Genomic DNA, 22846 nt, shown 5'->3' with positions numbered 1-22846 from the left:
AGTGTTTACTATGTCCCTGTTGGTTATGTGTTTAGATGAAGCACTTAGATCTTGAGGAATGCTGAATTAAGTTTTACTTGCTTAACAGAATATTACATCAGAATACAGCATTGTGCAGGAAACCTATATAGATAGGAAAACTTCCTGTGTATCATAAATAAGCATGCATATAGAGAGACTAACAGTGCACTACAGTGCCATATGCAGCTCAAAAGACATATCAGTACACATCAGAATGCCAGTAATACAATCCATAGATATCAGCATATGCGGCTGTATTTTCAACATGTGTACATCATATGTGTTGCTAAATGATGTGTACTGTGACAATCCTTTGGAAATGGCTTGACCAGTGCATCCGCGGTCATTTCTTCAGAGAAGCAATATTGCATGTCGATAATTGCTTTCTTTTGACTGTCCAGGTTTTATTTTTTTGGGGTGATTTTATTTCTTCTTCTGCTGCCTTTCTCCATTGATTGGCTTTGCATTTTTATTCTATTTTTCTATGTCTTCCCACGATTTTGGCTTGATTATGCTGTGTCTTAGCAGCATATGACAACTTGCGGGGTGGGATTCCCTTTGTTTCCCAAGTGGATCTTCTAATTTTAGGTTGGGCAGCAGAACTTAACATGGAATTTGACGTATCCATTGTGAGTTCCACCTCTTGTTCTGACTCCTGTGCGGCTTTACTTTGCACAGCTTCCTTTGCTGGTGCACTGGGTGAATTCACTTCACAACTCCCGGGATCATTGTTTCTGGTGATGGGTTCTCATCGAAATAAAACACTACGGCTTATTGTCACTTTGTCAGTCTTTGGGTGGAGGATCCTATATCTTTTACTTTGTTCATTATAGCCCACCAGAATACCTTCTATGACTGTGTTTTCTACTATAGCCCACCAGAATACCTTCTATGGCTGTATTCTCCAATTTAGATCGCTGCTCTTTTCGTAACCAAATATTTATTAGGTTTTCAAGGTATAAATAATTAGACATTTTACATGGTATATTCCGGCAGCAGTAGGAAACATAAGCGACTTGATGTGTTCGATAACATGCCAATGCAAACACAATGTATTATTATTAATCTAAGATAAATCAAAAGGAAAGAGTAGTAAAGAAAGAAGATCAGGTAGGCAGTCCATCGGTCGGTCAGCTTCGATTTTAGTTTGGATCTATTCCACAGGTCCTCGGTTCCCAACTAGGGGTCACTCACTTATTTCCCCTTGACTCTATTGACCACATCACAGGCGTCGGAGGGTGTTTACATCCAGATCAGGGTGGTTATGTAGGAGCCAAGGTTCCCAGATTTTTTAGAAATCTGGTATGTGTATCAGTTAGGACACACGATAAACCGTTCATTTAATAGTACATTATCCAATCTTTGTGTAAATTCCCGGTACAGGATACATTGTTTTTTCCAATTTCCAGCTAAGGTTAATTTGGCAGCAATGATTATTTGGATTGCTTCTCTTATGGAATATACGCTTTACATCCAAACACTCTAATGTGCCCTAGGCTAGGCTTTGATCCATGCCACATTTCAAATGGGGTGCTTGTAACGGCTTTTGATGGTAGTCTGTTCTGTAGGTATGTTGCAGTCTTGACTGCTTCTCCCCAGTACATCTTAGGTAGGTTGGCATCTGACAGCATGCATCTGGCTATTTCTATAAGAGTGCACTTTTTTCCCGTTCCGCTACACCATTTTGTTCAGGAGTGTACATTATGGTGGTCTAGTGCACTATACCCCATTTCTTTAGGCATGATTCCGCTTCCTTACTGATGTATTGCCCCTCCGTTGTCGTCATCAGATTAGTTGTTGTGTACCTGGAATATTCATCAATGAAAGTCAGTAGATATCTGTTCCCACCTGATGTGGGAGTTTTCATTGGTCCGCACACGTCACTGTGTATGAGCTCCAAGGGGTGGGTGTTTTTTCTTTGAGTGGTCTGTGGAAGTGGGGTCCATGTGGCCTTTGCTTCCATACAGCATTTGCATGTCATGAGCATGTGGCAGAGCAGTTCTGTTATATCTTCTGATAAGTCTCTCTTTTTATAATGTCTTTTATTGCTTCTGGGTTTTGATGCCCTATGCATCTGTGCCATAGATAGATGGATACATTAGTTGTGTGGATTATGAGTGGCTGTCTTGACTTGTTCCTCTACAGGGATAAGTCTGCACAGGTGTTCATCCAATTTTCTTTTTGTGAGAATTTGCTTATTGTTTTGGATTGGTACTATCTAGCTGAGTGCTGGGGCTGCAGAGAAGGAGATTGAGGGCTCTGTGTCCTCAATCCCTTTTACTATTTCAAAAGGGAAATATCTGTTTTAGACTCCTGATATTTTCCCAAAGGCCCCGACAGTAATGTAAAAAAATATATAATAATAATGAAAATAATAAACAAATAATAAATAGTTAAAGAAATTAAGCCCCTCTGTTCCCACACACATAACATACACATGCAACAGCGTGCACCATATTTTGGTATACGTTATGCACATGCAGTGCTTTGTTAGAACACCTAGCAGTGCTTTGATTTTTTTTTCTTTTTAAAATAACATTAATTCAACTGTGTGACGCAGTGCATGGCCATAAGCTGTGTTTTCTGCAATTAAAAGTGTGGGTGCATCGTTTCATCTCAACACACACCAAAAACGCACACAAACGGCACTGCAGATCAGATGATACCACAACACATAGGTGTGAGACCAACATCCAGATTTTTAGCATAAGTTGCTTTTTTACAGTTTTGTGTTCCCCCTTTTTTTTTACCATTTCACAAAAAAGTACAATTTAACATTTACAAATATTTGTTATTAACTCAGTACAGCTTTAATTTTTTTCTGTGCACTGATAATTATTTTATTGTATTTTTATAAAGAATGTTGATTTGATAAACATTTGCGCAACTGTCCACGGGACCTACAAAATAAGTAGCACCACCTTTTTATTCTTCTGTATTTTCAGCAAATGTATGGTTTGGGGGGGTCTTTTACAAACTCTGAAAGCTATGGTTAAAAATTAGGGAATGGTATTTGGAGCTGGAAAACTGAGAAATTAGTCATTTGTTTCTTTTGTAACATAGGAAGTAAATGCTAAAAGTACACTGGATATATGTTTTGTGGTAGATTTTGTAAATGTTCCATCTCTCTCTTTTTTTTTAAATTCTTTTAACTTTTTTTTTAGGTGACAAAGTAATACCACTACTTCTCCCTCAGTGTGGAGAATGCAGAGGCTGCCATGACCCAAATGTATATAATGTGTATGTGTGTATGTATGTTTGTGTGTGGATATATACATTATGTACACACACATGCAAGTCTGTTCCTATGTATGTGTGTATTTATTTGTGTGTGTGTGTGTGTGTGTGTGTGTGTGTGTGGCAGTGATGAGGCAGAGCCTCTTTTAACAGTTCAAAGTAGTTAGAATAGAAAAATAATTGTTTGGTTTACTGCACATGTTTGCAAAATTGTACAATATTATAAAATAAACACCTTTCTTCTTATAGAAACAAGAGTATAGTTTCATCATACACCAAGTGTAGGGTCATTATTAACCGATCTCTCAAATAAATCATTTTGAAAATTTGATATAGGCTTTATAATCTGTTTAATTGTATCAATACAAATTGAATTGTCCAAATAGAATTTGTGTCATCTTTCACAACTATTATTGTTATTTCTATAACTACCACTTTAGGAACTAGCTCTGATTCACACACTTCCTATTCAAGTAAAGTAATCCTTGTTTTTTGCTCAGAGCTGACTTTCATAGTGATACAAGGGTTCATGCTCCTGTAGTAATTTATCCACACTTCGGAAGCCAAGGATTTGGACAAAATACAGAATATCCAATTGTGCTGGCATGATGTAGTAATTCCATTTATCAATAATGAAAATTTATAAAAACTACACACAAATGTATTGTTTCACATGACGTTACATACATATACTTCACATTGACACACAAAGCATCACAAAGACACATATATATTTCTAAGTAGATTTTAATAATTTATATGAATAAAGAATAATATTTACTACTACCACATGCTAGTGCACTTAGTGTATTTTATCACTTGTTCTTGTTTTAGTGCTGGCAGCAAAAGTAACACTTTGAAATTATACTTTATTCATGTGGTTCTTGCTAATATCTGGAGACCGGGGTATAAGAGTAGGTCAGTGGGCTTCCAAATATCTGCAGTTTCTCAACTACACACATGTGGGTATAAATATTGTGCAGACAGTCCTCTGGGACTTGGGGTCCAGTGTATACTAGATGTGGATGGGACAGGTGCTGGAACACCTCCTGGGTCAACCCCAGACGTTGCTTCTATCTACAGTATCTGTCTATTTATCCATTCAAAGTACATAAGTATAAAGTGGTTAAATGAAAGGGGGGGGGGGATGTTCTTGCATAGTGGCCTTTGGTGACTTTGTTCATCACTGCCTCAATGTCATGCCACGTGATCTCCACAGATGCAATATCATGCATAAAGAATACCATGGCCAAATCCATTATATAACTAGTTCACAGAAAACTAAATGCATTTAGTGACTTGACAGTAATAGGTAATATGTAATGAGGGTACAAAGCTAAACCCCAGACAAACAGCAAAATACACAGAAGGAATAGACTTTTTTTCTACCTTAATCTTCTTTACTTGTCAGAGAATTTTAATGTTGTACAGTTGCTTTTGTTAATCACAACTGTCTGCCATGCCGCAGAGCTAGTTAGGTGATGTTTTTTTTTTTAATGGGTTATTTATAATGCAGGCGTATGGCCTTTGGGACTCCAAAGCCAGTGGAGTGCAACTCCGTGGGACTCCACAGGTTCCATACCACTGCTTGCATTTTATGAGAGTGGGCAATAAAATGTGAGCCAAAATATGTGTTATCTGATGTAGTATAACAGAGAGCAGATAGTGAATATCCACTTTTCATTATAAATAAGGGGTGTATTTATAAAAAAAAGTTCTCATAGCGTATTCATCCAGCGAACCTGCAGGTAGAAATGTTCTGTGCAAGTTAACCAGCTATTGTGGGAATGGGGGAAAAAACAGAATTAATTATTTTCTCTTTTGCTTGAATGTTCTTTAACCACCTCCCATTCATGATCATTCCTAAACGGCCGGATGGGAGTCTTGTAGGAGTGGGAGGGTGTTTTAAGACGTCCTGCCCCTCCACCCTCTTGTGCGCGGCGCTTAGCGCACACACGAGTGGGGAACTGTTAGCAATGTAAACCGCCAGCGATGGCTGTTTACATTCAAGCGATCGGACGTCTCTAGAGATGCGGTATTATCCCCATTCAATCTCTGAATGAACATTCTACCAGAAGAGAAATTACACTAAGGACATACGTTTTTTGCTACACTTTTGCAACAGCTAGTTAACTAAATGAATTTACATGCAGTGTCGCTGAACCAATAAACTATGCAATTTTTTATACATTATATTTTACATTTTACCTGGAGCATTAATGGTCACTTCATGTTTTAAATGTTTAATAGATTTGTAATTCTCTTTTTTTTTTTTTTAACTGTATAAAATCTTTTTTACAGTCTTGGAAAAAACAGTGGTCTAATGTCTGACAACACCAGCCGGTTTACCTGCAAGGGCCAAGTAGTTCATAATTTTCTCAGCACCAGCACCTTTACGGAGTACACTGTGGTGGATGAAATTAGTGTGGTTAAGATACATGATGATGCACAACTGGATAAAGCCTGTGTGATTGGCTGTGGATTTTCTACTGGCTATGGCTCAGCTGTTAATGTGGCTAAGGCAAGTGGCCAACTGATTTACTAATCTATATACATGGGAGATTAGATACATGCATAGTTTTAAATATTGTATATATGTACTTGATAATTTATCGCTTAGCTAAGCAAAAATGCAGTCCTGTAAAATTCTGACATGGAATGGTAAAATAAACTTCTATAAAACTATTACCCATGCTGTGACAAATAGGTAGGCTTTCATTAGTGACCTTTTCCTGAAATTATTTACTGCTTGGCTGGCTTTTCTTTCAATATTTTCAATAGTGTCAGTGACATGCAACAAGCAGCAGAAAATGAATTTTGACTGAATTCATAACACTTGATCTACATATATGTTTCATGTCAGTGGCTCAAAGTTCTGTTGGCTTTGAATTCAGCTAGTATTTTCAGACAAAAATGTCAGCAATAGCAGTATAGCCTAATTTATTCACACATGTGATTAACATATGGCTGAAAACAGTACAATGTTAAAATGTACAAAATTGCTACAATTCTTAATAATAATACTTTTCAATGCCCTAAAGTTTCCCAAATTTTTTTATAACAGGACAGGTAGAGAGGAACTCTCCGTATAGTTCAAAATGGCCACATTATCAAACCCTCTCTTACTTTTCTAACTCTTTCTAACCCACTCTTTGATAAGCAGCAGAGACTCACCCACCATGAGGCAAAATGAAAACCTGACCTCAGGCTGCACCTTACTGGTGCCCTGTAGGGTGACATTTAGGATGCAAAACCATGGGCATTGCTGGTACCCTGTGTGGTGGAAGAACAATGGGAGGGGTGCAGTCACAGCAAGGGGTGCAAAGGTGCGCGCAGGAAGAGTGGTGCAAAGGTGAGTGGTAGAAAAGGTGTGCAGGGGAGTACAGAGGTAATTAGTGGAGTAGAGGTGCATAGTTGAGAGGTGCAGGGTTGAGTGGTGGTGCAGAGGTGTAGAGTGTACAGGAAAGAGCAGTGGGCGAGGGGAGCAGGTGCAAGAGGGTTGCAGAGGTCAGACGTGAATGAGGCATGCACAGGAGAGCAATAGAAGAGGTATGAAGGGGTGCAGAGGTGAGTATTAGAACAGAGATGCAGAGGTGAGGGGTGCACGGGAGTACAGAGGTGAGAAGTGGAACAGAGGTGCAGGCGGTGCATAGTTGAGTGGTGAACAAGAGGTAAGCAGTGGTGCACAGGTGCTCAGGGTACAGAAAAGAGCAGTTGATGAGGGCTGCAAAGGTGTAGAAGAGGGTTCCAGAGGTGTGCAGGGGGTGCAGAGGTGAGTGTTCGATCATATATGCAGAGGTGAGGGGTGCAGTGGAGCAGACATGAGAGGTGGAAGAGGGTGCAGACGGGAATAGGGTGGAGATTGGTGTATATGTAAGTCTTAGTCATTTACTATAGTACTGTGCAAAAGTTTTAGGCAGGTGTGAAAAAATGCTGTAAAGTAAGAATGCTTACAAAAATGTACACTTTTATTGTTTGCATTTTATAAATTGATTTAAAAAGAAGTGAACAGAAGAAAAATCTAAATCAAATCAATATTTAGTGTTACTAACTTTTGGCTTCAAACCAGCGTCAATTCTTAAACTTGCACAAAGTCAGGGATTTTATAGGATTAGAGTCAGGTGTATGATTAACCAATTACATGATCATCAATTTCATATGTAGGTTGACAGAAACAGCCGTGTAGGATGCTTAAAACTGGGCGAGGACCAGCCAAACTCTGCTATTAAGGTGAGGTTGTGGAAGACAGTTTCATGTCACAGGTCATACACCAGGGCAAGACTGAGAACAGCAACAAGACACAAGGTGGTTAGACTGCATCGGTAAGGTCTCTCCCAGGCAAATGTTTCAAAGCAGACTGGGATTTTAAGAGGTGCTGTTTGAGCTCTTTTGAAGAAGCACAAAGAAATGGGCAACTTTGAGGATCATAGATGCAGTGGTCGGCCAAGGAAACTTAATGCAGCAGATGAAAGACACATCATGCTTGCGTCCCTTTGACATCGGAAGATGTCCAGCAGTGCCATCAACACTGAACTGGCAAAAACCAGTGGGACACAGGTACACCCATCTTCTGTCCTGAGAAGCCAGGCCAGAAGTGGTCTTCATGGAAGAATTGCTGCCAAAAAGCCATGCCTCCGATGTGGAAACAAGGCTAAGCGACTCAACTATGCACGAAAACATAGGAACTGGGTGCAGCAAAATGGCAGCAGGTGCTTGGGACTGATAAGTAAAAATTTGAAATATTTAGCTGTAGCAGGAGGAAGTTTGTTCACCAAAGGGCTGGAGAGCGGTACAATAATGACATCATGCCATACTATCAGGGAGGTGTGTGATTGGCCCCCAATTTATTCTGCAGCAGGACAACAGTGACCTCCAAACATACAGTCAATGTCATTAAGAACTATTTTCAGCATAAAGAACAAGGAGTCCTGGAAGTGATGGTTTGGCTCCCACAGAGCCCTGATCTCAACATCATTGAGTCTGTCTGGAATTACATGAAGAGACAGAAGGATTTGAGGCAGCCGACCCCTCAGAAGATCTGTGCTTAGTTCTCCCAAAATGTTTGGAACAATCTACCTGACGAGTTCCTTCAAAAACTATGTGCAAGTGTACCTAGAAGAATTGATGCTGTTTTGAAGACAAAGGGTGGTCACACCAAATATTGATTTGAGTTGGATTTCTCTTCTGTTCATTTACTTTCCATTTTGTTAATTGATAAAAAATCAACTATTAACAGTTTTATTTCTGAAAGCATTCTTACTTTACAGCATTTTTTCACACCTGCCTTAAACGTTTGCACAGTACTGTATGTCTATGATGTTCAGTTCTGGCACATATCAAATATTTTTGCTGGATGGTAGATTAATGTCTTATATTGAGAAGCTTTTTTTTTATGTGACTGGAGGGGGGGTATTTTGGTGTTTGCCTCAGGGACCAGAAGAATCGGGTTTACCTGTGCTCTCCAGCAATATCTCATGCACCCACTACACTGGTTCCTAGCATTAATTGTAAAGAAGTATGCTACTGTATGTAAAGGGATACATATAAACATATTCACAAATGCAGACACACACACAAGCATTTTTAGTCTTTTTTTTTTCTCTGAGTCTTAGCCTGCGACCACAACTGTTGGTAAAAGTTCTATCTTCATCCTTCATCGTGTAGCCATTTAAGACCTGCTGCTTTGCTTTTTGTAAGAGAAGAAGAAAAGTCAATATGCAGTCAGTCACATCACTTGATATGCTAGTGGTTGGACCTCATCTTATGTAGTAACATGTAACATCTCTTTACATGCCCACTCTGAAGTTTTTTGGATTTTGTAACATCATCCCACTTTGAAAACGTAACTCAGGGGTAGTAGTGCTGAGATTTGCCTACTCCTGATGTAACTGGTTTAACACAGATGGTGCACTTAAAGTGTAACTCTATGCAAAATATTTTTTTCTGTTTTGAATAGAATAGGGAAGGGTTAGACCCTCCATCAATTTTTTGTTCTTTTTTATTTCAGTCTATGTTTGGGGGGAGTCACTGACAGGATTTTAACCCTTTCCCACCCTAAACAAAACTAAACAAAAAGTTTGGGTTTTACATACACTTTAACTTTTCCTATTCTGTTGCAGGTTACTCCGGGGTCAACCTGTGCTGTGTTCGGGTTAGGGGGCATTGGCCTCTCTGTAATAATTGGATGTAAGGTTGCTGGAGCTGCTAAAATCATTGGAGTTGATGTAAACAGTGATAAGTTTGAAAAAGCCAAAGAATTAGGAGCTACTGAATGTATCAATCCAAAGGACTGTGAAGAGCCCATCCACGAGGTGCTAATAAAGCTGACCAATGGTGGGGTCAACTGTGCTTTTGAGTGCATTGGAAATCCTAATATCATGGTGGGTAGCTGCTTAAATATTGGCTCCTAATAATGTCTGTTTTTTTTTTTTGTACCATTATTCATATTACTGCTCCGTAATACAATAGTCAGTACATCTCTCTAATACATGCACATTTTCCTTTTAGTTTTGTCTTGTGTTGCTGTGTCAGAAATCCAGTGAGCTTGTAACATCTTGTGTAAGCTGACAACACACTGGGGGAAATTTATCAGAATCTGGAGCAGTTGCCCATGGCAACCAATCAGCATCTGTTTTCAGTTTGCTCAGGTAAGATTTGCAAATGAGAGAGAGAAGCTGACTGGCTGCAATGCAAATCTGCTCCAGATTTTGTCTGCTTCAGTTTTGATAAATTCCCCCCATGTCTTTACTTTACAGTGTGTAAACTACAGAAATCTTCCCTGAATGTAATGGCAATAAGGAAAGGGTTTATGTTCTGTCATTCTAACTAGGGATGCACCGACACTGTTTTTTTGGTATCGAGTATGAGTACCGATTATTTCTTTTTGGTACTCACTGATACTGAGTACCGAGTACTGGTGCCGTGTGCCCCGATTATCAGGAAGTTCCTGACTGCCTGTGAAGCTTGTGTTCTAGAGAAAGAACACCGGCTTCACTTGGCGAGGCTGCCTGGCTTCCTGACCTCCTGACCAATCAGGAAGCGGGGTAGCGAGTCTTGAGGTGCCGTCCGGCTTCGTGATTGGCAAGGAAGCCAGCTTCACTTGTTGCTAGGCAGCCTGGCTTCCTGACCTCCTAACCAATCAGGAAACGGGGTGGTGAGTCATGAGGTGCCGTCCAGTTTCCTAATTGGTCAGGAAGCCAGGCTGCCTAGCAACAAGTGAAGCTGGGTTCCTAGCCAATCAGGAAGACGGTGGCACATCATGACCTGCCTCCTGGCTTCCTGATTCGCTAGGAAGCTGGCTCCATGCTCCCTCGGCACTGAAAGTTCCGGTATCGGAGGTAAGTATTGGAGCATTTGGGTGAGTATGAGTATAGGTCACGTATGTAACCAACTGATATGGCTGCTTCTAAGAATATGAACAAATAAGGACCATGCAATGATAAAATAAATACATATTTATAAGATTATCTACTTTTAAGCAAATCACACACACACACACACACACACACACATATATATACAGGTGAAACTCGGATAATTAGAATGTCGTGCAAAGTTCATTTATTTCACTAAGTCAACTTAAAAGGTGAAACTAACATATGAGATAGACTCATTAAATGCAAAGCAAGATAATTCAAGCCGTGATTTGTCATAATTGTGTGTGTGTGTATATATATATATATCTTAAAGCAAATAATAAAACTACAAGTTCCTTTTATATTGTACGTGTAACTTACTGGTTTCTATCTAATCTGTTCCATATTTTTTATCCAGTGGTATAAATTGTATGAAATATTATTCATACATGTATAACTGCCATTGTTTTTGTAGTAAAGCCTTTTCATGTGTTAACCTATTATACAGCAATAATGAAAAAGGCACTTTACATTTAAGATGCTATCGGTGTCCAAAAATAAAAATTATGTTTTAGAGAGTATGTGATGTTTAGTATCCCAGCAAGCAATTTGGATACTAAATAGCGAAAGCTAAATCGGTATGGAAATAATTTGTTCGCAGCTGTGTTTACTTTCCATGCAAAACAAAGGAAGGCAAACTTTAAACAAAGCTACAATAGTCAAGATATTATTTAAAGAACTATGGGGTCAGTGTTTTTCTCCATAGTTCTCCTTAGGGTAACGGGAGGACACAAACTAGCGTCCTCCCGTTACCCTAAGCTCAGTATACCGCGAGCTGCAGCTCGCGGTATACTGAGACGCCGCAGCCGGAGCGGATCCCGACTTAGATGACGGGATCCGCCCAGCTGCGTAAGTGACAGCTGGCTCTGCCTATCCAGAGGCAGAGCCAGCTGTACCCGCCCCCTCCCCCGTCCGTTCCGCCAGTCAGCGCTGGCAGATCGGAGCGGGGAGATGGGAATCCAGCCCCTCCCCCTGTCACGGCAGAGAGCCGTGACAGGATCGAGAGGCGAGCGAACCCGGTATGTGTTCGCTCACCTCCCGATCTACTGAGCCGACCTGTGACAGTCTCATTGTCACAGGTCGGCTAGAACTATGAGGTGAGTGAAAAGCACTCACATCATAGTTCTCCCTCTTTGTGTTTTTGTCCGGTAAATGGCATGGCTTGGTAACTCCATGATCATCTAATCTGAATTCCTATAGAATTCCTATAGAATAGTACCTTCCTCGCTGAAGAATCGAAGAATCCTACTCGCACTATTAAATATATTTTTGTAATATTAGCTTAGTACTGGATGTATTTTTTTCCCACAAAACTTTATTCAGATCTACTGACGCAGTGATGACCCGTGATTCACTGATGGCAATGTATAATCTATATAATAGATATTGTTGCTGAAAATGTTATCAGATTTGGCATCCGATGGCTAAATAAACATCTCAACAGTTAGTTGTCAAGTTTAATCTTTTACCTTAACTGTGTAAACTTGAATTTTAGTTTTGTAATTCAAACCATTTGACATGTAGCAAAGTGGCTTGAGACTTGGCTTCAGAGCTACATAATTTGATGGATCTGCTTATTTGTATTGGCTACTCGATGATTGACCACATTACTACATATTGATAGGATCAATCAAGTTCTGAGACAACATAGGGTTTTTTTTTTAATGGGAATATGGTCACACAAATTACACAGATATGAGGCCAACGCTTTCATACTTTTCATACAAGTCCTTTCCAGCTACAACATGTGTTGGGCTAAAGGCAGGATTGTATCAACACGTCAGCCATGTTTATATATAAAGCCAAGTGTGAAAGGGTTAAAGCTTGTTTTTGTGTGTGTCCCCTTGTGAAGATTCCTTATGAAGATTTCCTTATTTTCCTGTATACAGGGTACATGCTTATTGTTTTTGTCCTGGCTACATCCTTCATTTTTTTGTAACAGAAAGGAATTTATTTGTAAAAAAAAAAAAAAAATCACAGACCTATTCACCCTGCACATCTTTGAGATTGTTTGTTCTGTGCGAATAGAGGCAAAAATTAACATTGTTAGTATATTTTCTTCAGGTCAAATGTAATGCTGCATTATGGTCACTAGGTTGAGCAGAGCATCATACTAAATAAGTATTTCAGGTCAAATGTAATGTAACGCTGCATTATGGTCACTAGATGGAGCAGAGCAGCATAGGAAATAAGTAATTCAGGTCAAATGTAATGTAATAGCGCTCTATGGCTATTTGATGGAGCTAAGAAGCATAGGAAGTTTTTTTTTCTATTCTTCTCCACGCCATCTAGTGACCATGATGTGGTATTGCATTACATTAAATCTGAAATTAAAATATATGAAGAACATGCATATTTGCACAGAATACACAGATTCGCAAGGAGAATTAATCTGCTAAATGTTCATAAATCAACCCAAAAGTGAGAAGAAATCTCTCTAAAATGAGGGCAAATCTCCTTTAGACAGTTGTTACCAATATAGACCTCTCCATTGGAAGACTTCCTTTACCTCCTATTCCAGTGAAATGTTGGATTTGCCACCAGTTTCTAAACAGAGGCAGACAACAATAGCCTGATATGGCTTCTAAAACTAAACCTTAAGCTCAACAAAGTTTTTGCAGGAGATGCACAATTTGCTTATGTTAAAGCTGAACACCAGGGAAAGAAAACATTTACCCTTGTATTTAGTCCACCAACTGTATCAACTGTAAGTGTTAACTGCTTGTTTTGCCTAGAGGATGATGGATAAGGTGATGCTGGTCCTGCATTGTACAGGATTATGTTAGAGAGCTGTAAGCAGTCATGTAGCAAGATGAAGTAGCTTTGGGTATTTGGTTGCCCAAATGGAGGAAGCCTAGGGAAGCAAATAAGTAGGAAGCAAGGATAAGTATATCACCCTATTTACCATCTCTTTGGAAAAATGAGCAGTTAACCCTTGCAGTAGAGAGGGCGACCCTGTCATGGATTGGGACTCACATGTATAAACTGGAGTCAGGTATGTGGACCTTTTTCACTACACTGGCAGGGACACTTAAAGAAAAGTGTCCAAGCAGTGTAGGCTGACAACTCCCAGAGCTGGAGTACAAGCAGGGAACAGAGCAGGTATGTGAACGAGGCAGTGGAAGTCAGCATAAGCTGGAAGTTCAAATACAAGTCAGGGTGCTGCAATGCTGATTAGGTGGCATGGGGTCCCCCAGGATGTGGAATCTAAGAGCCAGACGGCATTCGCCAGAGCTCCTGATGGTGGAGATGGGCTTGACTGCGTGCTGACCCCAGGTCACAATCCCTAGGTCCACCCAACTCACCTAACAGGTACAGGGTACAAATCAAAGGTTAGGGACAGGTTAAAGACTTCCAGGGACAAAGTGAAGTACAGCTTAGACTGTAGACAGGGATTTCCAAGGACAAAAGGGAAGCACTGGGCAGCCAGTAGACAGGGATTTTCCAAGGACAAGCCAAAGGTTCGGTACACGGGAAAATTTCCAGGAATTCAGGGTAAGTCACTAATGGGGGACTCGGCAACTAGCTTAGGAAAGCATTGCTCGGGCCGCGTGCCGTTTGCTGTCCTGGGTTTAAATAGAGACAGGAAGAGGGAGGATACACAGGATTGGCCACAAGCGGACTGCACTGATTGGCCGAGAAGCTGCATAAGAAACAGCGGGAGAAGTCGGCCGACGCCTAAAGCTTGCAGACAGGTGCAAGTGTGAGTCAGGTTTAGAGCACATGCCTGGAGGACTACAACCCCCAGCACAGCCCTGTATGCCTGCAGAACCAGGGGTACAAGATATGTATATACTTGAACTACAAGTAACAGCTCAGCTGCAAGTCTGCAGCTGAACTGTGACAGACCCACTATATTCTGAATAGTTTTTTCCCCCGGAAATCCGCTTCAACGTGTATTATAGCTAAATGTATTGTAATGTTCTAAAGGTATAGCTAACGTACATAGCTTCAGTATGTTTTAGGTATCATTTCATATTGTTTTAGGTTTCTGCACTTCAGTCCACTTATGTTGGCTCTGGTACCACAGTTATTATTGGAGTAACATCTGAAAAAATCACATTCGATCCCATGCTGTTTCTTACTGGACGCACTATGAAAGGAGCTATATTTGGAGGTAATTTGAATCTAGTTCAATTAATATTTATTTTATGTGGTCGAAAGGCTTTCGATGTGTCTGTAATCATCACAAGTTACTGTTAATCATTCAACAGCAGGGGAATTATGCTTAGAAAATATTAAAATAAAAGGGACAAAGAGCTTTTCACTTAGGGGTCTATTCACAAAAGGGTGAAGAGTCTGGAGAAGGCGGGAGAAGTGAACAATCTAGGACAACATAGCTGAACTGGAAAGTGAGCTGAATTGAAGAATTTCTTCAAATCAGCTTTTTTGGCCTAGATTGTTCACTTCTCCTGCTTGCTCCAAACTCTTCACCCTTTACTGAATAGACCCCTTATTAATGTTTAGTTAATTGTTTGCTTTTTGGGGTTTTGTTTAGTATTGGTAAGTATGTGGAAGGTTTAGAACCCCATGTCAGGGTTTTATTGTTGCCTGTGTCAACGCTGGGGAGATTAACCCTCACAATTTTTACTGGTGACCATTGTCATCAAAACAGAAAGTGATGGGAAATCCTCACAAGGACAATAGGTGAGGGTAAATCTTCCAGTGAGGACACCTGTTAAAGTGACAGCTATGTATTGCCTTCAATTTGGGTGATTATCTCTCACTTTTTGTTGCATCTTCAGGAAAAAATGTGAAGGGAAATCTCCCAAAGGTACACAGACAGACTACCTTTTGTAGTCTGACCGGGGTTCAAACGTTCTCCTATCAGTTCTTGCAACAAGCAGCCTTCAAAATATGCTGCCCAGTGCAGAGTGTCAGCTTGAGGTGGGGTGGGCTCAGAGTATGGCCATGAGGGAGCTCCATCCATACGTGCATCTCTTACAGCTTCTTCGCGTGCCCTGTAGAGGTGCCTGGACCAGAGCAACGTCACATTTTGGTTCCCGACACCTCTACAGGGCACGCAAGGGAGCTGTACAAGCAATGCACATATGGATGGAGCCCCGTCACAGCAGAGCAGTCCATACTGGACCCCAGGCTGAAGATCCATTCAAGTTCTCGTAAGGTAGGGAGACTGGGTGGATCTTAAAAAAAAAATGTACGACTTTTTTTGGAGTGTGTATGTGAGATTGTCTGTGAATGTGTGAGATTGTGTCTGTGGTTGTGTATGTGTTGTGTGTTTTTGAGTGCCAGTTTACACTTGTACAGTGCGTTATTTACACAGTCCTGTGCGAATAATGCACTGTACCATGCAATCACACCTACTGCGCCTTCTGGTGTGGAAAGTGTGTTGCGTTGCCTTTTTATTTGAATGGCACCCCAAACGCACCTCCCACCTACAGTTTGATCACTACTGCGACTTGGGTCATGACTTAATGACCAATTACAAATATGGGTCCTGAGGTTACACAGGCTGAGAACCACTGCTCTATAGAGAAAAAGAGTAACAGCTATTTGCACACCATTCTGTAACTAGACGGTACATGACTACACCTTAAACATACTGTACAAGTGTTTTTTAATTGTGAAACACATTGCTGTAAATCAACATTGGCTTATTTGTTACATCTTTTGTTCCCTAGGTTTTAAGAGCAAGGATTGTGTTCCTCAACTTGTATGCGATATGATATCAGAAAAGTTTAAATTGGATACTCTGATAACTCACAGGTTGCCTTTTACTGAAATAAACAAAGGATTTGAGCTTTTGCGTAAAGGTGAAAGGTATGTTGTCAATGTCGGCGATTAAAACCGCAATCTGTTGAAGAATATGATAACAAGTAAGAAGTGCAGAGTTCACTCTTCTATTGCTTTACTTTAAGCATTTCACAACTGGCTGCAAAGAAAGAGCGCGTGTGTGTTGCATAGAACCCTTGTGCCTTGTACAAAAAGCATTACATGTTCCTATGCTCTCTCAACAGTTGTGAAATATCTGTGATTCCACAGAGATTGTTTTTTTTTCTTTCTTTCAGTTAGGCAAATATAAAATGTAGGATATGAATATTTATTCATGCTCTATTCAGCCAGTAGGTGGCTCTATAGGCTCCAAATTACATGGTTTGTAGTTTCTTCTTACCTTCTGCTGAAATAAACTTGTAGTTTATCGAGTTATTTATATAGTTTATAGAGGCTCAAGCTGAAATTTAAAGACAAGTAATTCCGTCAAATGAGACTCATTGATTGCTCCATCCAAGGTCATGTATTAAATATTTATTTTAATACAGGTATTTTCTATATTGTGAATGAAACCAGTGCTTGCAAGTGGAAGGGGTTTACATTTATCTCCGATTTCCCTCCTATGTGTGTTTCAGACAAAGCCAAATTGGCTTAAAAAGGGTTAATTTTGGTAATACTGGGATGTTGCACTCTTTGTTAGAAGCAAAGACTGTGGATGAGGTTTTCCTACCTGTCAGGCTTTGAATTTACCTGGCCTACTATGGCTTAGCTATGCTACCGGTGTGGTAATCCTTTTTAGAGGAACCTGTTTGACTCTACTGTGTCTATTTATATGTGGACTCTCTGGGGAGATGGTCAGGGTCATCTCCATAATGAAGGAGCCTGAGGCGGTTGCCTCAGATAGCATCTCATTGGGGGGAATTTGGGTGATGAAGGGGGTGAGGGGGGCAGCCACAGTGTCCCAGGAACTTGTGATGCCTTGTCTAGCATCCCGCCCAGCTCATTGATGTCACCGGTTCCCAAGGGCTGAGCAGGACACTGTGGCTTGCATCCTGCCAAGCTCCTGGCAACCAGTGACATCAGTGAGCTGGGTGGGACGCCACACAGAATGCTGACAGAGTGGTCCAGTGCCCTCTGCCACCCTCACACCCCCCCAGGCACAACAAGTGTTCCTGTCGGCACTCTTACCCAACCCCTACCCCCCCCCCCCTTTCCCGGAATGACATCGCCTCAGGCTATGTAAAATCTTGTTAACAAGACTTTACAGTTTTCATTTAATTATTAGTGCTACATTTTGTACCTGTCCCTGCAAGGTCACCTGTATACAGTAGCAAGGCTGTCAAATAAGAGACAATGGGGGGATTTATCAAAACTGTAGCAGAGAAAATCTGGAGCAGCTGTGCACGACAACTAATCGGCTCCCCTTTTTCATTTTCAAATCTTAACTGAGCTAACTCAAGAGAGAAGCTGATTGGTTGCTCTGTGCAACTGCTCCAGATTTTGTCTGCTCCAGTTTTGATAAATTCCCCTCAATGTACTTACCGTTCCGGCTGACCATGTGTTGAAATATTCTGCATTGCTGCTCCCTGGCCAATACAGATATTCACACTTCCGGTTATGTCAAAGATGTGCTCCTCCACGGCACAATGTGGTTCCTTTCACCAGCCTGTATGTCACTGCAGAACATACAAACCAGCGGGAAGAACTAGAGTGTGCATTGGGGGAAGCAGGTAGCAGGACACACTCGAAAGGCTGCATTGGCCAGGGAGCAGCAAAGTGGCAGCATTTCAATACATGGGCTGCCAGAAAGGTAAGTATACTGTTTTGTCTCTTATTTTATAGGCTGGCAATTTTGTACAAATAACCCTGTGGTCTTGAGTTCATTTTCTACCATAAGCAGTCACTATCAGCATGTACCTTGTATGTTTTTGTGTTTCCTTTTGAATGCTCTAGTTAGTGTAAACTTCTCGGGGATAGAAACTGATCTACGTGGCTCTTTATACACTGTACTGTATATATTGATGCTACCTAGCTATAGCAAAATAAAAGAGTTGGGTGAGCTGCCAGCTCTGTGAACGTCAGCAAAGCTAATAATGTATTTTAAACTCTCCATTCTTATTACTGCTATAAATGGAACTGATAGGATTTCAAGAAGAAGGCTGTACTGGAAGATCTGCTGCCTGAATTCTCCATGAGCGGTGCTGTTGTAGGCAATAGGACTAGAGTTCCCCAACCCTATATGAGTGTGGGTAGCTAGCTTGTACTGCAACATGAAGGCATTCTGGGTTGATGTTTATAAATGAATGTGTTTTGTATCCTACAAGCAACAACAATGGTCATTCACCATGTATGTGCATGGATAAAATAGGTCTTCCTTTCCAACTCCAAAACAAAAATGTAATATGTTGCAGCTTATTAGTCCTTAGATGCAGTTGACGCATTAGTTTTCATTTTCAGGATAAGAACATGTAAAGAACATGTAAAGAAAATACATATCGATCTATTCAGAAAGGCAGTGTCCTTGTGACTTCCTGTAAGCTGAACTGAAAGCACAACCTGTATTATATTCCTTTTGTAAATGACTATTCAAGCCAAACCCATGTTATGATGACAAGAGAAAGACGCGTATGTAGTCCTGTCCTATGGTGACAACCTTGGCACCCGCCATAGATACATTGGGTGATTGTGTTATCCAAGGATTACCAGGTGACAATAATGGGGAAAAAAGCCTGAAAAAATAAACAAATGCAGCCACTACATCTAAGGACTGGTAAGCTGAAATACTGTATATTACATTTTTGGCATTCAGTTTAGATACTCTTTTTAAAAGAGAACTATGTGCCAAACTTTTTTGGCCATAGTTCTCTTCAGGGTCACAGGGTCGCCTACACTATGTCCTCACCCAAAACGTGACCCAAAAGTAAGTATATAGCGGGCTATTGCTCGCTATATGCTTTGAGCGCAGTGCCACAGCCACAGCTGGGATGGATCCTGACAATATTGTTGAGATCCACCCAGCTGTCTGATTGACAGCAGGCTCTGCCTCTTTAGAGACAGAGCCAGCTGTGCTTGTCCCCTCCCCCATCTGTTCCTCCAGTCAGCGCAGAGTGAGGAGGGGGAATCCCTGTGGTGAGTGATGATTGACAGTCACTGCTCTCTGCAGGGAGAGGTTTGGGAAGTCAGCATTCGGCGGTGTGTGTTCACTGACTTCCCGATCAGTGTCACAGGTCGGCTTGAATTATGGAGATGAGTGCTTTTCACTCACCCCATAATTCTCCTTTTAAGCACAGTTCACATCTGTTTATCACCATTATACTAGTGCGTGTAACCATTGCTAAAGTGCTTTCTTTCTTAGGCTAGTTATACATGTTTAGATTGATCTCATTCAGCCCCGCAAGATGAACAAGACAAATTAATTTGTTTTTCTATCTATGCTAAACAATGTGGATGGAGGAATCTCCCTTGCCAGCTATTGTATTTACACAGCTGCAGCACCATCTGATAGGATGCAAGAAATGTTTGGTCGACAATTTTCCACATAGCTCCTTTCATTTTTTAAGTGGCTTTTGTCAAGAAGGGTGGTGCTGACAGGGCTACCCATGGCTCAAGTTATGGTCAATTCAGTAGGGTGTGTATGACCAGCTTTATGCAGTATACACACAGTTTATAGTAAATTGAAGATATACATATATTCAAAGCACGCAAACTCTTTATATGGCATACTACCATTGATCATCTGACCACTTTATTTAGCAGGGCTAAATTTATTATAATTTTTATAAAAATAGGGTGCTCAGGTATAATTGTAGTTTTTCACCCGAATTATCTCCTTTTAGAAAAAAATAGACTTTGGCATATGGGCTGCTGCCAGGGTGTTTTTTTCCTCATACCATTATACAAGTTGTAACAAATACCATAAATATAGAATGTATCCTGACCCTAGGAGGTTCATGTGGACTTGTTCTCGCTTGCAAATGTGATGTTTCAAAGCCATGTAACATGTTTTTAAGAAACTAAGTTCTATGTTCTTGAGTATACACAGGAAAAAAATAGTAAAGGGGTTTTCTACTTTGAGGCAGAGAATGGAAAACCTTTTTATTGCATTGAATAACGCCCTGTATTGGCGATGTATACACTCACAACACCAGTAATTACTTATTATTAGTAATTATTCTAAGTAGCTTTCAGCAGCCCCAAAAATTAAATCAGCTCTGATTACACCAAAATAAGTGGTTAAATATTACTCCTGCATATTAGTCCCTTTTATAAATGTGCTTTCGTTTTCATATTTAAACTGGAGGGAAAAACTAAATTTAGCATGATATTTTTCATAACATTATGCTGATGCTAGAATCTACTTAGAAAATCAGGGTATCCAGTTATTACATTAGTACTGTTTAAACCTATGTAGATGTTGTTATTATATACTGTATGTGTTTGGACCAGCGTAGGACCTTTCTTTCCATGCAGGGCCAGATTTACTCTCTGCTGCCCCAATGCCGGGTTCCTCAATGCGCCCCCCTGTATGCAAGCTGCATACATGTGATCTCAGCGACATTGCCGGGATCACTTGTACAAAACAAGCGGCAGATACCCGACTGTACATTTAGCCATGCTTGTCCAAAGCGGGGCTAAATGTAGAATACAACTACCCACCCAGAGCGCAGAACTGCTTGTCCGGGTGTCAGGAAATAGGAATTCCACACCCCTGCTCTCCCTTTACTCCCTGCTGCCCCGAGGCCAGGCCTCGGTTGGCCTTGTGGGAAATCTGGTACTGTTCCCATGTTTATCCTGGTTTAGTCTCCCCTGGGGATCATCGGATTAGCACAGGTATATATATAGGTGCTTGCATGAAGGATAATGCTTCCAATGCAAATTTCACATTATTATTATACAGGATTTATATAGCGCCAAAAGTTTGCGCAGCGCTTTACAATATAAGGAAGACATCACAATCACAATACAATTCAAGACAAGATGGTAAGGGGGACCCTGCCCCTGAGGGCTTACAATCACATTAGTTTATTCGTCCTATAGTACTTTACTATTGTGAAAAAAAATAAGAATTAGTTGCTTTAAAGTGACACAAAACTCAGGAGTTAAATCTAAAAAATGCATTCAAGTACCCTAACTATTAACAAAAATGCAGCTTATTTGTGTATCACTCGGCTGTAGGTCCTCAAATCATCTCTGAATTGGTGCTGACAATGTCCTTTTGAGTGATACACAAATAAGATACATTTTTGTAAATAGTTAAAGGAGAACTATGGGGTTAGGGCTTTTCCCCATAGTTCTCCTTAGGGTAACGGGAGGACACAAACTAGCGTCCTCCCATCACCCTAAGCTCAGTATACCGCAAGCTACAGCTCGCGGTATACTGAGACGCCGCAGTATACCGTGAGCTACAGCTCGTGCTATACTTAGACGCCGCAGCTGAAGCGGATTCCCGACAATTATGTCTGGATCCGCCCAGCTGCGTGAGTGACAGCTGGCTCTGCCTATCTCGAGTCAGAGCCAGCTGTACCCGCCCCCTGCCCTGTCCGCTCCGCCAGTCAGCGCTGGAGGATCGGAGCAGGGAGGGGGGAAGCCAGCCCCTCCCCTGTCACGGCAGAGAGCCGTGACAGGATCGAGAAGTGAGCGAATGCCGGTATGTGTTCGCTCACTTCCCAATCTACTGAGCCGACCTGTGACAGTCTCATTGTCACAGGTCAGCTAGAACTATGAGGTGAGCGAAAAGTACTCACCTCATAGGTCTCCTTTAAGGTGCTTGAATGCATTTTTACGATTTAACTCCTGAGTTTAGTGTCACTTTAAATTTCAACTGCACCTGTTTTCTTCCAGTAACAAAAAGGGTTCCCCAGTAGCTATAAAAATTAAAAATAAAACCGCTTCTGCTGCAGTAGTCAACTCTTCTCGATCCAGGGGCGGACTGACAACACATGGGGCCCCCGGGCAATATAAGATTATGGGGCCACCTTGTGCTGCGCCCATATACAAGCCCCACCCACCCACAAGCTCCACCCACATATACATTGTTGTGTTACAGAATTAGTTCAAAATAGCAGGTCTATTCACTAAAAGTTGAACTTAAAGGAGAACTATGGGGTCAGTGTTTTTCCCCATAGTTCTCCTTGGGGTAACGGGAGGACACAAACTAGCGTCCTCCCGTCACCCTAAGCTCAGTATACCGCGAGCTACAGCTCGCGGTATACTGAGACGCCGCACCTGGAGCGGATCCCGACTTAGATGACGGGTTCCGCCCAGCTGCGTGAGTGACAGCTGGCTCTGCCTATCTAGAGGCCGAGCCAGCTGTACCCGCCCCCTCCCCCGTCCGTTCCGCCAGTCAGCTCTGGCAGATCAGAGCGGGGAGAGGGGAATCCAGCCCCTCCCCCTGTCACGGCAGAGAGCCGTGACAGGATCGAGAGGTGAGGGAACCCGGT

At 41.3% G+C, this 22846-nt stretch overlaps 1 protein-coding gene across 1 annotated transcript in view; it reads left to right on the top strand.

The window, feature by feature from the left end:
• The window catches only part of LOC108793349 (alcohol dehydrogenase 1-like), a 71428-nt gene that overhangs the window by 5489 nt on the left and 43093 nt on the right, over positions 1-22846 (top strand). Inside the window, exons 4-10 of the mRNA XM_018564265.1 lie at positions 3186-3265; positions 3508-3515; positions 5560-5779; positions 9378-9638; positions 14661-14790; positions 16316-16454; positions 21324-21339. Of these exons, the coding sequence (XP_018419767.1) occupies positions 3186-3265; positions 3508-3515; positions 5560-5779; positions 9378-9638; positions 14661-14790; positions 16316-16454; positions 21324-21339 (854 nt within the window). The remainder of the gene's footprint in view (positions 1-3185; positions 3266-3507; positions 3516-5559; positions 5780-9377; positions 9639-14660; positions 14791-16315; positions 16455-21323; positions 21340-22846) is intronic.

This window comes from Nanorana parkeri, unplaced genomic scaffold (assembly GCF_000935625.1).
Source record: "Nanorana parkeri isolate BGI_ZX_2015 unplaced genomic scaffold, ASM93562v1 scaffold742, whole genome shotgun sequence".
Classification (NCBI taxonomy): domain Eukaryota; kingdom Metazoa; phylum Chordata; class Amphibia; order Anura; family Dicroglossidae; genus Nanorana; species Nanorana parkeri.
The sequence above is the reverse complement of the archived record's forward strand: the minus strand, read 5'-3'. Positions and strand labels throughout refer to the sequence as shown.